The 18,517-nt window shown below is 41.9% G+C and overlaps 1 protein-coding gene across 1 annotated transcript; it reads right to left on the bottom strand.

Annotated features, from left to right (window-relative positions):
- Window positions 1-179: 179 nt before the first annotated feature.
- Window positions 180-17,340, bottom strand: diras1b (DIRAS family, GTP-binding RAS-like 1b). Its single transcript, XM_030044330.1, has 3 exons — window positions 17,197-17,340; window positions 7,347-7,688; window positions 180-6,769 (listed from the first exon to the last, which is right to left on the bottom strand). Exons 2-3 carry the CDS (start codon window positions 7,653-7,655, stop codon window positions 6,482-6,484), a joined length of 597 nt encoding a protein of 198 aa, XP_029900190.1. The 5' UTR covers window positions 7,656-7,688; window positions 17,197-17,340; the 3' UTR covers window positions 180-6,481.
- Window positions 17,341-18,517: the final 1,177 nt, after the last annotated feature.

The following is an 18,517-nucleotide window of genomic DNA, read 5'->3' as shown; positions in this document are numbered from 1 at the left end:
CGTGTAATGTGTGTATTGTGAAAATGGCCACAAAATAAATCACCTATCAGTCCTCCCTCATAACTGTGTTAGTAAAGTAGCACAGTGAACCTCCTGTAGTTTTGGGTGAGGTTGAGTCATCCCATACTAGCAGCAAGATTAATTTAGAGGTGAAAAATTAAAGAGATAAGAAACACTCCTCAGTTCACATTTTTATTAGGAAAATCATTTTGCAGATTTGATTATTATTATCATCTCTATATATGTTATTTTCAGTTATTCAGAGGATGCATCAGCACAGTATATCTTAATAGGAAGACTATTGCTAGAATAAATATCTATACATCATAATTAGGTAAATTAAAAAAAAGAAGTCCCAACAGAAAAAAAAAACAGAATAATTTACAAAAAACAATAAGTGCTAAAAACAAATATATCATTTGCAAAACCGAAGCCATAAACGCTGCTGAGGAATTTATTTAAAAAATACAAAGATGATTCACAGTTTGTGTCCTTGTTCTCATGCTGGCTGTAACACCAATAGGGACCATGCAGGAATGAGGGTCAGAGTGGTAGGATTGTACCAAACTACATTACCCACAATTCTATATGCCCCCACAGAGACCCAGCCTGCAAAACAGCTTGAGAGGATCGGAGGCAATCAGACACAACATGAGGCAAAGCGGACCGTAAAGTGAGCCTTAGTGGTTAACTGGTTCAGTGGGAGCAAGATGGAGCTTTTGTCGCTTCTGCCGGCCTTGACTTCCTCTCATCCTCCAGCACTGATTTCCTCCAGATCCTCTGACGCGCGGCATGTTGTCCAGACCGGGTTGGCTTGTCTCTATGGGGCTGGACTAACATAAGGACTCTAACCTGCCCTCGTGGGTATACATGAGTTTATAGAACATACCTTAGATGGACTACAACCACAACCTTTCCTGTGTTTTCAACTGCCCTTTTTTTCAGCAGTAAGGGGTCATGTTTCCCATCCTGCCATGGAAGAACACCTGCGAACCGCACTTCCTCTGCTGTACAAGACATTTCAGCAACATGACCAGTACCCTGTTATCTCTTATTTGACACTGACGGCAAACAACAAAGGTGAACTTCCCCTGGCCCTTAATCCAAACTCGGGGCAAGTGCTGTCAGGGTAGATTTCCCCTATTGGTGCCAATCAGATTCTTCCTTGTGGCGAAAAAAAAACAAAAAAAACAAAACAAAAAAAAACAGCGTACTTCGCGAAGGCCCCAAAGTTGTTATAATCTACATTATAGGTAGCTCTCTTCTTACTGGTCGGTGTCACCTCCAAAATGCCTCTGAGTTTTGTAATGGTACTTTTTCGCCACAGCATCCTTTGCTCTCTGCACAAACTCACTCTACTCTCTCATCTCTGAAATATTAAGTCTTCTGAACACTATTTACAGCTATCTACAATCAAATGTGAACAGGGTTGGGCTTCAGTCTGTTCAAATTCAACCATCCAACAAACACAAATACAAAAAACAAAACAAAACAAAACAAAACAAAACAAAACAAAACAAACATCAGCAGATTGAATCTCCTGAATTGAAAGGGACTGAGGCCCAACTGAGAACTTCGGGATGGGAAGAGGACATATGGAGTAGAAGTGCTGACAGTGGTGCCTATACAACAGCAGGTCGACATAACAACAAAGAGCAGAAAGACAGCAAGTGAGCGAATGAGGTTTCACCGGCTTGAACACTTACCAGAGAATGTACCATGAATGTAAGCTTGAGTGTGTGTGTGATTGGGGGCATGCAGCTTGTCTATTTTGCCTCCATGCCTGTTGTGTATGTGTGTGTGTCTGTGTGTGTGTGTGAGAGAGTGTGAGTGTGTGTGTGAAGTATATGGGAGTCAGTTTGTAGGAGTTAGTGAGCAAACGAGCAGTGCAGTATGACTCATGCAAGAATGTGTAGGCAATCTCCACAGGAAAGCTTCAAATATCTGACAGACACTTCATAAAAGGATATAGCAGCACACACACTCATATATGCATATAAGAGTGAAGGAATGCAAATATGTGATTGCATACACACAAACGGAAGCAAACACACACACACAGACACACTAAAAAGCACCCGCATGCACTCATACTCAGTCAAACACACACACACACACACACACACACACACAAACACGCACAGAAAGCAGCAGTGAATATGGTTCATTGACAAATGAGATGAGACAAGCCATGGGAGGATGGGGGCAGAAGTGTCTGTCCTGATTCATGCCAGCATAGACTCACACAGTCTGTAATCACACACTTAAACTCACACATTACCATGCACGCTCACACACACACACACACACACACTGTAACACACGATGCACACTTGCATACTCCCGTCTTCTTTCACACACTAGCACGGTTTAACTGCCTTATATAATTCATTCCAGTTTGTTGTCCACACTGCACCCGCATGCTGTTTCATTGTTTTTCTCCCCCGTGTCATGCTCCGTGAGCAAAGATAGTCTCCTTATAAACATCAGCAGAACAACAGATTGCGTAAACATGGTTTCCCGATGCGGTGTTGCATGATGCAACCAGATGCGTAAAGCTGATATTTATGCAGTGTGTGCATAGCCGCTGCCTGCAGCTACACACCAGACCTGGGTCAAATAGCCATTGCAAATAATTTCCAGCTATTTGTTAACCTGCTTAGTGCATCAGATGGGTGGGATTTACCATATCAGGACAATTCAGATTGTAGCAAATACACAGACTGTACCTTCCCATCCATCTGGCATATGCTAAAACAAATCATAAAAAGCACTATTTAACCTTGGTCTACTGCACACATCTTATTTTTAAATATCTGAACCGCTAAAAATGTGTATGAGTGAGCGTCCCCAGTAACAAACAGGTAAAGGGTACTTTTACATTTTAAGAATAAATACTTCAATGCAATTTTTTTTTGATTGAACAGGACCTCACATTAGTGCAAAATACAACACACTGATAACAACTGATTCATTCAGCTTAAAAATAATAATAATTAAAAAAGTACAGCCGTGGAATGGAGCTTTTAGATACATGTTCACATTTTGCTAGTATTATCTGATTGATAAATCTGAAGATTGGATGTGTCAAATACAATATATCATGAGCATTATTAAGCAGTATAATACAGTACACAGCAACATCAAACTTCCTACTGTAGCAACACTTCCTGGTTACAAAGTACTTATTCCCAGAAAGACAGCGGGTACAGCATTTTCTTTACACAGGAAAGTGGGTAACATCTTACTTGAAGTTCTTATAAACTTTTCAGTGAACTACCATAGGCTTATTTACAGTAACTGTACACATTTCAAATAGTTATTGTATGGACCTATGGGCATCAGTAATGCAAGAGGGACATTTTACATGGAGCTTATTAATAACAGTGGATTATAAATGAGGCAATGCTGTTTAATAAGCAAGTCTTCAAGTAAAATGTCACCCTAAAGTGCCCAGTTGTTGATTCTGCTGCACACACATAGACAGAGAGGGAGACAGAGATAGAGATACAATGAGAACAGTTGCTGTGCTTTTTTTTTTTTTCTTCCAGAGAGATTAGACACACTGTAAAGGGGACATCATCTGTTTCTTTGGGTTAAACAGTACAGGAACAGATTATCCCCACAAATCATTGTTAAACCCGTCCAAGAGATGGATAAAATGAATATGAGATAACTAATCTGACCGTCCTCCATTAATAGTCAGGGGCAATCTTGGCCTCGACTATCCTGTGGGGGTTGGGGGAGGACAAACGGGCAGGTACGTTACATTACATCTAGACATGTCACGAGCACGACTGTCGGTCACATCACGATACCCTGTTGTTCAGCAGAACCACAACCTCATTGTGCCATGTACTGGACAAACAAAACACATTTAGATTTGACACTGTACATCTACACTGGACGGTCAACCTGTGATCATGATGTGATTGTTCCTCCATGTCCAGGACTGGGTTAAAGAATGGTCAGGATGCAAATTACACAAACGAGACGAGGGAAAAATGACACAAAAACAAACAAGAAAAAGTACAAATAGATATGTTGGTAAAAAAGTATTGTGCTTTTGGCTATCCTGTGTACATCTGTGTACAATATTCAGAGCTCCTATGTGAAAAGGGTATATGCACTTTGGATAAACTACATAGAGCTATTTGATGGCTCTAGGAGGATATTCATCTAGTGGAAATCCTTAGTATATAATGTCGGCAATAAACATGGCAAATTACAATTTTGTGATTGAGTGTGTGCATGCATGCCTGTGTGGGTGTGTGTGTGTGTAATATAAAGTGCAATGTGAGGGCATTTAGGCTGACTGAGCCCTGTTTCTCTTCATGTGATGATCGGTCAACAGTCACTAAGGATAAGCCATGTGTGTTATTCATATCATCTATTACAGCTGTGTGTGTGTGCGTGTGTATGTGTGTGTGTGTGTGTGTGTTTGTGTTTGTGTGTAGCCCATTCTTTTTCCAGTGCGTGCATGAATGCATGTGAGGTTGATCTGCGTTTATGCGTCTGTGTGCGTGTGTGTATGCAACACATTCTGCTCCCGTTTTCCGATGCCTGGATGAATGTATGAGAGGTAATCCGTCCGTCAAACCAAACAGGAAACAGAACCGCTGACGACAAATCAGCTCAGGTTGCCTTGATTGATTTTCATGGAGTGATTTACTACCGGCCCTTTTTCTCTGTGCTTTTTGTTTAAGGGGTTGTAACCTAAGATGAGTGTAAAGAGCATCTTAAAGCAAACAAACAAAAAATAAATAAATAAAAATAAAGGCAAAAAGAAACATCACATGAAAGTGCCAAAGTAAACTGACATTCTCAACTTCAGAATCAGTATTGTCCCAGTTCATCTTCATTTTTTTTTTTTTTTTTTTTTTTTTTACCAGTTTGGCAATAATTATCCGATTCCAAGCTGTGAATCATTCCCATAAACAAGGCAGGCTTGCATTTCAGATTCATATTTGATGGGATTCCACTGATGATAGAAACCACAGTTTCATTCCATCCTTAGACTAAGCCAACACTGAGTTATTCTGCACTAGATGAGAGTCTTAAAAGGATTGTTGCTCGTATAAGTAATATGTATATAGACCCTGCCGCTGGATGCTTCTCCAGTTGAGATGAGGACAGTCAGAGGATTCTCGGATAGTTTTCTTACATGATGACAGCTGTATCAAGGTAAAGAAGGGCTTGGATGTCCTATTGTCTCTTTTTTTATCTTTCGGGAGGAAGGGTCGAGATGAAAAGCTGAGTGAAGTGGCCCCTAACCACCGATCTAAGCCCTACACTCCCTTATGAGCTCTAGCCTGAACCATATGGGAAACTTCAATATTGATGAGAGACCAATGGCGATGTAGCACAGTCAGCTTCACCCTACTCCAGCGAATGACAGCTCAGGCAGGGCATGTGTCGACTAGATGGAATATATATAAATATTCCATATATATATGTATATATATATATATACATCTGCAGTCCTCAGGAGTGGTTCAGGGTTGGGGGGCAGGCTGACGAGTAAAGTAAGGTTGTATGTTTAACTTCCGTTGAAATTTGCTGCTGTAAGCATAATTGTCATTCATGCTAGCTGTAGCTCCTTCTTAAGGTCCTTTTCCCAGTCTCAAAGCCGTGAGTCCTCTGCTGGCTAGCATGAAAGACAGCCGCACTACAAAATCAAGTCGCTTCAGAGGCGCATCTTGTGAAATAGTGATTCTACCAGAGGAGTGAGTTTTTCTGACTTTGTCAACTCTGTTACATATACATATCATTTCTCTATATTTTTTATTATATTGGGAGATGGGGTGCAAAGGATGGGGGTGTTGGGACATAGAAGGAGATGTGGGGAGGTGTCAGGTGAGATGGGAGGGTGGGTGTGGAAGTGAGAGAGGACTCTTAAAGTTTGGTGTACGTCAGCAACCTTCGATCTTATTCCAGGAGTGCTGCAGTGTCTGTGGTCTTTATTGCAATCCAAGGTCTTGATGACTATTTGAGCTCCTCAATCAGGTTTGGTAACGCTTGGCTGATGCAAAAGTCCACATCCATTGTGTCTTCTCCATGTTTGGGGCTGATATCCACATGAATGCACCTTGGACTCACACATACACACACACACAAACACAATCTCTCAGTTGCCACTGAGTCATCCTTTGCCGCTCGACGTTCCCTCCTCCATCTGTCTCCGTTTTTAGCAGAATTCACATGGATGTGCACTCCAAAGTGAAATCCAGATCCGATGCACTCTCAAAATGACAGCTAGGTTGTGTTTCTGAATGCACAAAGGAGGATCCCCCTGCCATTTTCATGTGGTTTATGATCATCATTGTGCCTTCCATTAGATCCCGACATTTTACTATGTGAGTGACACATTTGGTGAGCTCTTTTCTCGACTTCCCTCCTTTCCCTTGTTCTTCATGTTTCTCCCACCTCTCTCACTTCCACCTCCCTCCCTCCTCTCCCCTCTCCTCTCCTGGTTTTCGCTCTACATCACGCTACATTTGCCCTTCAGTCTCTCAGCGCGGGACTGCTTCCCTGAGCGCTTGCCATCGATGTTGAGGCTCATGTTCCTCTTCTTGTCCAGGTTGAGGAGCTCCTGGAAGAGCTCGGTCACATTGTGGTTGGTCTTGGCTGACGTCTCCATGAAAGCACACTTCCACTGGTTGGCCTGGGCCTCCCCGTCCTTGGTTTCCACCTCTCGCTGAGTTTCGTCACTCTTGTTGCCAACCAACATGATGGGGATGGCCTCAACATTGCCCTTTATGGCCAGGACCTGCACAAGGGGAAAAGTGAGTGGAATGGTTTGTTAATTTTTGGCAAAGCTGCAAAATCAATATTCATCATAATTAATCATAATTTTTTTAAGTAATCTTCTGTATGCCCATCTTATATTAGATCTGGTACAGCAACTACAGCCTGTGCAAGACAACTGAAGCTGATATGTTTTCAGTGTTTTGCTTGAGGACACTTCAGCAGCCTGGATATGGTGCTTGAACCCGGGTCATCCAATCAAATTATGTTTGACTAAATGACTCTGTTTGACTCTGCAGCCCGAAACACTCACTTGTCTCTCAACACAATCAGATCTTTGAGAAAATGTTCCTAAATGATTTTTTTTTTTTTTTTTTTTTTTTGGAGGTTGAGTAACAGCGTTTGCTGTTAAGGTGTATTGCTTGCAGAGAGAAGGATGCCCTCTACAATGGATATACATTTGTAGTATAACACCCCATAGAGAGAATAATGTGAGAGAAAATAGAATGGAATATTGCACACTTAATAATTCATTATGCAGACCAAATGACTCAACCTTCAACAGACACACAACACACACACATACACACACACCCCACCTGTTGGTAAATGGGTTTGAGCTCCTCCAGGGACTGTTTGCTCGTGATGGAGTAGACCAGGATGAAGGCGTGGCCTTTGGAGATGGAGAGGCGCTGCATGGCCGGGAACTGGTGGCTGCCTGTGGTGTCAGTGATCTGCAGTGTACACACACTCTTATCGCAGCTGATCACCTGACGGTAGGTGTCCTCCACCGTGGGGATGTACGTGTCCCTGAACGTGCCCTTCACAAAGCGCAGCACCAGGGAGCTCTTTCCCACTCCTCCAGCTCCGAACACCACCACACGATAGTCGTTGCTCTGCTCCGGCATTCTTCCCCCCTCAGGTTTAAGACAGTGTTACACCTAGGAAAAGAGAGGAGGAGATTATTATATAACAGGAACTCTATAAAGGGATCTTCTCCTTCACAGTATTTCTTGATTTTTTGTCTAGTCAGCGATAGAGCAGCGAGGGAGACAGGGCAGGCAGCACTGGCGGGCCTCGACCTGCCAGTGGCAGGTGGGGGGAAACACATGGCTCCAGGGGCAGGGGACCAAACCACTCATCCATCCTTGGCCACATCAGGCAGTAATTTTATCTGTTTTAGTGGTCTGACTATGAGCCAGAGTACAAATTAGCGAGGATGAGGTTGGTGTGGCTCCAAGTGTTTCACCTGACGCAGACATTTTCCTAATCAATATTCTTCACAGAGCCACAGTTTCTCAGTTTCAACCCCAAAAACATCTCAGGTTTTCTTCATTTATCAACTTTTAATGGTCAACTTCAACAGTAAATGCATCATACTGTTATCACCTCATTATTAATTATCTGTAGGCCTACATATCTTGTATGAAAGTGTTTGACAGGACTTTCTGCACTCGCAGACAAACAGCAGATCACTACTTGTCGTACTGGCTCTTCAAATAAGCATGGATAATAACTGATTTGCATCACTGCCACTCTGCCTTGTGCTTTCCTTTGGTATGGATGCCAGCCTAAGTAAGAAGGAAGGTTACTCCTGTAAACTAAAACAAAACTAAGGTGAGCACAAGGTGAAAAAGCATTGTCATTGTTAAACTAAAATTTTAAAAAATACAATGGAAAGAAATCTATCTGCTTGCAAAACTAAAACTAAGCTTAAATAAAAATGTGTGAAATTTGTACTTTTTTGCCATTTGGTTTATGTGCATGAGATTTTGTGGCTGTTTTTACCATTTAAAACAAAAACACTGCAACTAAACATTCACAAAAGACATAAATAAATAAACTACAACAACCAGACTACACTGAGAATGAACTAAAGACTAAACTAGAATTGAAATAAAAATTAAGAGCCAGCAGCAACATGGAGTCCTGCACGCTAACGCTCTCTTTCTGCAAGGCTTTGACAATTGATCACAATATTGCTCGCTGAAACACAGCCATATCTATCTGAGCCATGTCCTCAAATAGTCTGCTGCTCTCTTTGCAAGTTCTTGTGTGTGTGTGCATGCGTGCATGATTATGCATTGTATCTGCTGCATTATTTATCTGCGGGCCTAAACTGGCTATAAGGCCTCATAATAAGGTACTCCTTCAGCGGTGATCATGTGATGCTCTCTAAGCACTAGCTGTAATGAAACAGTAAATTGACATCAATACTAGATGGAATAAGTGGATTTCTGTCATGCTTGCACCGCTTGCACCCACTATTGATGGCAAGGTCCCTGTAATTGCATTGCCAGGTCTTAGATAATATCAGTCAAGGAGTTCAAAATAAATGGGGATTCGGGGAGAGCCTCTTGAGTTTTATAGACAATCTATAACTGTAAGTCTGGGTGACATTTAAGAAGGCTTTATATCCATGCTCAAGACACAACCACAGTCTAATTTGAAAGTAAGCCCTTGTCTGCTACTCATATGCTAGCCTGCTTTTGCCCTAGCCTTGTAATGTGTTTGGTCCAATCCAGCAAAGCAGAAAATGTTGTTCAATGGCTGCTTATGCCTTGGGATGATGACACACTTAGCTTTTTTTTTTCAGAGATTATTTTTGGGCATTTTTGCCTTAATTAGACAATAGCAAAGACAGATGGGAAAAAAACTGGGAGCGAGAAAGGATGACATGCAAGAAAGTTCCCGGTCCAGATTTGAATCCAGGACGTCCCAGTTACATGCGCCTGAGCCAGGACAGCCCACACGGAGCAATTTGTGGGACAGCAAAGACGATCTGAACTTACAGCAATAACCAACAAAATGGGCCACAGTGTTAAAAAAATTTTTTTTTTTAATGTTTCCTGGCGAGAAGATTATTCTGTAAAGCAACAATGCTGAGGTAACTTTGTGAAGCCTAAATGTAATCTATTATTACTTTTAGGATCAATATTGCTATTTAAAGTAATGATAAATGGTTATTGGATACGATTTTTTGGGCTGTGCAGATGAGAGCCTGTGCTTGCAGAATACATGCAGATTTACAAATGTGACAAATTCAAGAGGGTTAAGATAAACAAAATCACACCAAAACAACATTGGCATTGCCTCTTTGCTTTTATCAGGCCTTCAGTCACACTCAAGAATCTTTTCCAGAGCTGCACACAGCGATTTCTGCTTAGGCCTGCTTTATGTCAGGTCAGAGAGAGACAGCAACCAACACACACACACACACACACGCACACATACCAGCATCAAACACAGATGTACATGCATGCACACAGGCACACAAACACAGATATGCTTATCAAAACTCACAAACACTCAAACTTTGTCAATCTTGGTTTATTCCATCATTTTCCTCTCTCTGTACTCCCCACAATCTGTGCATCTTGCAAACATAGCTGATCTTGTTCATGCTTCCTGAGCTTCCTCTCGCTGTTCCTCCCACATCCCCTGCTCTCTCACTCTGCAGGTCTCCATGCTGTTCAATCAATAAACTAAGGCCACTGTGGTTTTGATCGATGGACCCGTCTGTCTGGGCCGTGTCAGTCTGTCAGTCTGCCTCTGTGTCTGTTGGTTTTTGGACTCGGCTTCGGCGCGTTGATAGTGATCCTGCTCATCAAAACCCTCCCTCCCTCCTTTCCTCCCTCCCTTCTTTCACCTGAACTAAAATTAGCTGTCTCCTTCCCTCTGTCACCAGCTGAAACTGCACGCACACACAGGTGCTCACAGTCTCACACACACATACACACAAATGTACACACATTAGCAGACATACACATGCATACACGCCGTACAACCACTCCCTCACCATTTGTCCTTGACTCCAGGCCTTGGAGATTAATGACATTCCTCCCAAATGCAAGCTGTCTCTCCAACTCCCCCCTCTGCTCCTTTCCTTTTATTTGAAATGGGAAGACTGCAGGTCCTTAATGAATTAATGGTATACTATAAATGCATCTGTGACAGCCCAGCCAAACTCCATTAGGAGATAGCTTTGGCACAGACCAACAGGCCTCCCCTTCTCTGAGTCAGAAAATAGATCCAGCACTGCTTTCTCCACTTGCTTATTTCACAGAGTGAGCAAGGAAATGTCACCTTTAGTGAAAATGTGCACATAATTTCCCTCAAGAGAGCCACTTACACAGCGGCACAAAGGAAGCGCATTAACCAACATCAAACACAATGCCATTCAACAGATCAAGAGCATGATTAAATAGACACCCACAAAGCGGTCCCCTGGTATCTTGTGGAGAGAGGGTTTTAATCAAGGAGCGGATACTGGAATGCTGTGGATACAGGGTTATTTGGCGATGAGCTTTTTACGTGATAAAAAGATTTTTAATTCTGTGTTTTTGTGGGATATCGTGTGAGGTTCAGTGGCCAGGCTACCGAAATTGGCTGTCATTGTCACACACACACTCAGATACACCCAGTAAAATGTCTGGAAAGTCCAAAGTTTCAAGCACGAACCTGGCTTTTTCTTCTTTTTTTTTTTTTTTTTTCTTTTTTTTTTTTTTTTGCCTGGCAGACGTCATCAGCCCAAGTGTCAGTTAGTGTGTCAGTGTGTGATGTGATGTGCGTCTGTGTCAGTGCAGTCAACCAGAAGGTATTCTGATTCTCTGTGTGCTCTCTCTGCACATATTAGCTCAGGCCTCTCCAATTCTGCACATCAGTAGGTAATCGTGTGTGTGTCTGTGTGTGTGCGTGTGTGCGCGTGCGCGGGTGTGTATTTGTGTGCTCTACTGAAAGGGTGAATCTGAGTTTTTGGTGAGACAGAGTGAGAGCAATTTTAGACCAAGGCTTTTCACAGGCTTTTCCATTACGTTTGAAAAGACTGTAGAGATCCAATTTAAGAATTTGATTCAATCTCACACACTCAGTCAAACGACGGCTTCTCTGTCATGCACACAAATGACAAACTTACATAAAATGGGATCTATCTATCTATCTATCTATCATCTATCTATCTATCTATCTATCCATCTATCTATCTATCTATCTATCTATCTATCTATCTATCTATCTATCTATCTATCTATCTATCTATCTATCTATCTATCTATCTATCAGAGTGGATTTTATTTTAAATACCCATCTGGATGTGCAATGGTATGTTGTGTAGTATACATTCTTTAATGTATATAGGGTAAAAAAACAACATACCTCAAAAAATACCACCTTTCCAGGACCAAGCAGTCTTGCATTAGGCATGATTGCAATGCATTTTTGAAGTTATGCAATAGGTTTTTGCAGCAGCTGCAAAATACCAAGGGATGAGAGAATTTCCTCAACCCATACTGAACGAATGAAAAATTGAAGAGTTATGAGGTTTTTTGTTCACAAATAATGCCCTCAAAACCTTTTTAACAATGAAAATGCGAATAATTTGCAGCTATACATAACCCACATTTCAAACTTGTCTGTTTTTATGTGGCATTGCTAGTTTATTTATCACCAAGGAAATCAGTCAGGGGAGAAAAAAACTCTACAAAAAATGTTAAAATGTAAGCTAAGCCAATGTTGGCAACAGTGGCGGCAAAGTAAAGACACGATAGACAATAGAAGAACATAAGTTTCTTCTTTGTGATTCTAAATAGTTTTCCAACGATAAAAAGAGAATCAAATACAGACTTAATAAAAGGGTTGGGCAATATGGACAAAATCTCATACCACAATATCTTTGACAGAATACCTTAATATCAATATCGTGATGATACTGCAAGAACTACTACAGTCTAATAAGTTCAGACAAATTGCACCCCATTACAGTAATGCAACCTTTAAAAACAGGGAAAGACAACATTCATGCCATATAAAAGTATAACGATATCCAAAATCCCACACAAATCCTGTTTCTAGCCTCATACCACTATATTGATTAAATATCAATATATCACCTCTAACAAAAGCAAAGTATCCAGTCATTCTCTTGTCTTTTGTAAGTTACATTCAAACATATTGATGGGGTTTAAGCCATGCTTATGTGTGCCTCTGTGTGTGTGTGTGTGTGTGTGTGTGTGTGTGTGTGAGAGAGAGAGAGAGAGAGAGAGAGAGAGAGAGAGAGAGAGAGAGAGAGAGAGAGAGAAAGGGAGAGCATGATGTAGTACACAAATTTAGTTTATGCAGGTTTTTGTGAATGTGTTCACTTCTCAACACTGCCAGTTTGCATTGTAATAAAACATATAGTGTAACTGTATTAAGTTTTCATTCGTGTTTGTTTGTGTGTGCGTGTGTGCGTGTGTGTATTTGCTGGACCATACAGGAGATTGCAGCACTCTGGTCTTGGCTTAGCAGCTAATCATTGAGCTTAACCTCCTCTGTTCTCCTGACCTGCTCTGCATTGACCCAATTCCCAGGACTTAAGTTACCAGCGGTCTCCCTAAGACTACATGCAGCCCCTAATGCACACAGAAGCCCTCTGATACTTGATGCACACCTCTTTGACTCAACACACACTAACGCTATGCTCTCATACGGGCACATCAGCTCAGTCAGATATATTGACAGTAATGTTGGCATTTATCTGCCTACTGACACTTGCAGCATCTCGCATTTAATTTGGAACAGAAAGTTTAGCATGTTAAGTTTCTTCTATCAAGCGCTAGCACAGGCACCGGAAATACATTTGAGCACGCAGTGATAGTGCTTCTGTCTAATGTAGGTTATCCAATTATCCAAGAAAAAACTTCAGTAAGCATGGCTTTTGACTATAAGGATACATATCAGAGTTGTGGGTGAAAAATTTTAGCTTTTCAAGAATCTTAGCTTGATGACCATGCATTTTATTTAATTTATTCAACTGGATTTGAAAGGGCTTCATAAAGCCAACAGTTACATAATTTTCTCATTCTGCAGAGGACCTAGTGATCCTTCATTTGAAGTTAAAATATAAAAAGAATCAAAATAGGGGTTATGAGGACTTCACATAAAGGAGACAATATCTTAGTAAACAATAACTGTGTAAAAGAGTAGTCCTGCTAGAAGCCATAGGGAGGCTATGAGCTTGTGAATGAGACAATTGGACCCTGAGAGCAAAAATTTGCTCGTTCAAATCCTTGGACTTCCTTAGAAGTTCTCAGTCAAGGAAATGATTAGGAAACACCCTACCCACTTTCCCATTTCCACATGATGCCTTCACAGCATAAATTAAACCATAAAACTACAATCATGCCATATGCTCCACCTACTGCACCAAAAAGGGACCTGAGTCTTTACACAGGAGTGAATGTAAGATGTCCATCTAATCAGTCTTGAAGTGTGCATTAGCACTGAGTATTAGCATGGCCGGGGGAACCCTGGGTTTCTCCGTCTGGCCTCTCCATAAGACTCTGCTAATACTGTGGCAATGCAATCTGGGAAACATAGAGACACCTGGTCATTAACACCGGTGCTGGGCCAAAGAACACAAAAGAAATTAATTTTCCTATACTCTAGCTACTCGCTGTTTCCTTGATAGTGCACAAAATACTTCATGTTTCTTTTCAAGTCCTCAAAATCTATTCAGATAATATTTTTGTTCCAGACTGCCTGTTCTTAGAAACTATAAGTGCCTGGAACTGAAGTCCTCACAGGCAAGTTGGTTGTGCCGCAGAAGCCTGCCTGCACTGACAGATGGCAACAGGGTTTGTAGTTTTGGACTCATTCCATTGGTTTCTACAGGCTAGATCAACCAGACACAGCTTCTTTGTAATACCATTTGATCCAGTTCCGATAAACACGCAGATGGTTAAAAGCGGAGGCAACAAGGGAATCCCACACTAGACTGATGATGGCTCGCCCATGCAACACTTGGAATTATACAATCTCCTCTGCACTGAGAACACTTTTGAGAAATGGAGAATTGACATCACTATATTTCAGTGCAAAGTGAGGTTATCTGGATGTTTTTGACTTATATAATCATTTGAAAATGAATGCAGTTTTGAAAATTGTGCATGATAATGTATATCTATGTTTCAAATGATATTTGAAAAAAAAATGTGAAATGAAATGTGATAATTGCAAAGTGAGTGTGAACGCAAAAACAATGGCCACTGATTAGTAATGCACCAGGGGAAGAGAATCCTACCTAATGCAATGTGTAATGAATTCTATATGAACTGCTCATGCCTTCAAAACAACCAAAACACTTTGGCATCGATCTCTTCCAATATTAAAGAGGATGTTATTTATAGAAATTGCCCAGAGGCGTTCAAGATCCATGGTGGACTTGAGTACACTTGTACTGTAAAAGCAAATGACATACTTAAATACCATGATGGATGATCCTATAACCAGCTCTCTCAATTAGAAAGGTCATGAACAGGCAAGATACCAGGCCTCATGCTGCTACTCCCATGGCTCACCTGGGAGTTGCCCGATGCAACAGCTACTGCTGGTGCAACTCGGGCATGCAATACCTGGATGAAGAGTTCCCTGACAGTCATTGTGAAGGGAAGGAAGAGCTTTCCTTCCTCACTTCCCCCACACAGACAATTCGCAGCTGGTGACCTCCCAGTCACAGCATCATTCTCCAACCTCTAGGCTACTGCTACCTCAAGCTGATTTACAAGAATGGTGACACCGCTCAAATCAGGGATGCCCAGATTTCTTGTCTTAGATAGAAAATGAAAAAGCTACAGTATTGAAAGGGTTGCAGGCCAAAGGAAATGAAATGCTGTCAGACACTATCATTTAGTAACAAGCTGGTTTACAAAGCAATAATAGTGTCTTAGGTTTTATATTAACATATTAGTTAATTTTGCTGGTGACAGTAAGCAATCTAAAAACCCATCTCAGACACAATGATTCACCCAAGCAAACCCATTTTCTAGACCCTTTGGAAAGCCAAGAAAATCATTAAAGGAGACAAATTGGAAACGTGGTTCCCTCTTTGGGTAGGCATGACTCGGATGATGGTGGAAAACAGGGCCTCTGTGATGGTAGAGGTGTGCGTGTCTGTCCACTGCCTGTCCAGACAGATAAGCAGACAGCGACATCCTCAGCAGAATTCACATCTTCCTCAGCATCTGGCCATCCTGACCTTGTTGTGGTGGGGACTTTGTTTCTTTGGCATGGCCTTATGCTGCACACATTCAGGTGCTGTTGCAAGGCTCCAAAACTGAGGAGGGGTACTTTCATGCAGATGTGGCAACATTGCATCAACGTCATCCTCAGCAGTTATATATTAATCGCAATCGACAGTCATCATCAGCATCAGCAATAAGGTCATGATCATCATTGCCATAGCAATTATCACCATCCTCATTTATATTTTCATTGTTAGTATCTATAGAGCCATGTCTTTGCTTTACCTTGGCAGTGTGAACTATTGTTATGCAACCATGCTAAACCACATTTAACACAGACACACAGACAGACAGCCAGGCAGCCAGGCACACAGGCAGGCATCAGCACTCCCCCACACAACCACTCACTCCCCCTCCTTGACCAGCACATGCAAGCTTTAATTCCAATGGGCCATCTCTCTTTACTACTCTCAACCACACACTCCAAGGCTTAATCACTGGATTTACTGTCATGCATCTCTCCTCTCCTCTCCTCTCCCCCTCTCGCTCTGCCTCAAACCTTGTGAACCCACACACACCCATGACTAGTAGCATCCAGTACATACAGGAAGTTTAGTCATATACACGCAGGCCTAGGCACGCAGGCACACACACACGCACACATACACATGCACACATACACATATATATAGAGATAGATAAAAATAGGACCAACAATAGGACTTCTGCATGTCATGATGACTCCCCAGTCATGAGATCCACAATAAACAACACATCAGGCATTGAAGAGGCGACACACGGAGACATACGGATCCAGATGGAGGTTATGTAGGCACTATGGGGGGATTAACCATCAGATTTGCCACAGAAACCAGGGGCTATGCGTCATACTGGCGTCATTATTGCATATAGTCTAATGTTTACGTGCAATTTTCGCTTCAGCTAGTCATGAAGGGGTGGCAAGGCTCACTGGCGGTCCGCAGATTGGTGCGCAACGCCATTACAGACCACCCTACTGTGCTTGTTTCATTCATAAATACCAGAGGATCGCCATCTCGCAATGGTGCCATCATTTCACAGTCGCAGCGCCCCCCTCAACCCCCCACTTCAACCTCCCTTACTCCTCAAAGCAATATGATAATCCATACACCCTCATATCTCTGCCCTCTCTCTCCTGCTGACTGCCAATATGGCTGTGCGGGCATACACACAATTCACACGACCGAGGCTATCAAACGAAAACGCGATACGGGCTGTTGCCGACGCATAACTTCGGATTTAGAAAAAAAGAAATAATAATGATAATGATAATAAGATATTTGCTGTCCCGTACTGTCCATATAGGAGGAATCGTGTGCGCACACCAGTTAGCCGAGCAGAAGGCAGTGGACGCCACTGAATACCAACATCAAGCCTGAATCTGAGAGGAGGATGAACAGCATCTTCATACCTGAACGTGAAGAATAGTTCCGCTTCAGGCTTGTCCTTGGTCGAGACGGATGAAAGACAAACGCTGACAGCGTCTTAAAGCATTTTTCGCGATTCATGTAGAGCTCATGTCGTCCGAAATCCAGCACCACCAGAGCAGATTCTCTCTCTCTCTCTCTCTCTCTCTCTCTCTCTCTCTCTCTCTCTCTCTCTCTCTCTCTCTCTCTCTCTCTCTCTCATAGACGTGGGACGTGGGAGGTGCTATGTCCTCTCCCTTTCTGTCCACACTTGATTTTCTCTCACTTCATACTCTTCTAGCGGTCGGAGCAGGATTGTCTATTTCCTTTTTCTTTTTTTATCGGCATGTCGCTCCCTTTTTCCTGGAGCGATGCCACTGAGAGGATTTTGATATTGTGTGTCCATACCATGGACTATACCAAAATAAAGAATGTAATAGCAACAAAATCATAATTACAATGAACACCATGCAGTTTTACAAATATTCACAAAGTTAAATCCACGAACGATAACTATTTAAAGTGCAGCTAGTATAGATACAATCTAAAAAATAATGAATGCATGTTACAGGTTTCATAATAGATTGTGAAGGTCTCTGAGGGTGATAAGATTTAAATATAGCCTACCCTATGAAATCCAATAAAACAGCCTATTTACCTAAAAATATACCTAAAAATCGACGGTCCTCCAGCAACAAATCACATTCAAAAAACTTATCAAATTCAGGGTCAAAAATGTAACCTAAGCAGTGCTCATTTCATTTCCAAATGATTTAGTCGATGTCTCAACCACAGCCAAGCAGCTACCTGATATCTCAGGCGCCAGGGGAGTTTTAGGGAGGCTGCCAATTTCACGTTTGCCTGCTGTGGAAATCTAACGAGGGGAAGCCTGGTGGAATTTAGATGAGGAAGTTTCAAAAGGCAAAAAGGCGTTGGTTGACAGATTTGAACAACAGTCATGTGGATTATCATTTCGCAATGTGTTTTATCAGGTATAGAGTGAGGGGTAAACCCTACACAAAGTCTGCTTTCCCACCTTTCCACATAAATTCTGATTTAAACGCATAAATCATAGTAAACTGTGTACATTATATAAGGTTCACTTAGAGGAAACATTCATTAATGCTACTCTGAATACAGTCAATGCCTCACCGGCCTTTCAGTTTACCAACACACTAACTGTATGTTTTTTATTCACGGTCTGATCAAAGCTGTCCGGTCAGCACCACGGACAGCGACCTGATGTTATTTCAGCACGGCGGACAGCGACACCATTGTGTATCAGCACCATGGAGAAGGCCACACTGGAGGGAGGAGGACGCACAG

Source organism: Myripristis murdjan, chromosome 22, assembly GCF_902150065.1.
Source record: "Myripristis murdjan chromosome 22, fMyrMur1.1, whole genome shotgun sequence".
Lineage (NCBI taxonomy): Eukaryota > Metazoa > Chordata > Actinopteri > Holocentriformes > Holocentridae > Myripristis > Myripristis murdjan.
Note: the sequence above shows the minus strand (reverse complement) of the source record. Positions and strands in the feature narration are given on the sequence as shown.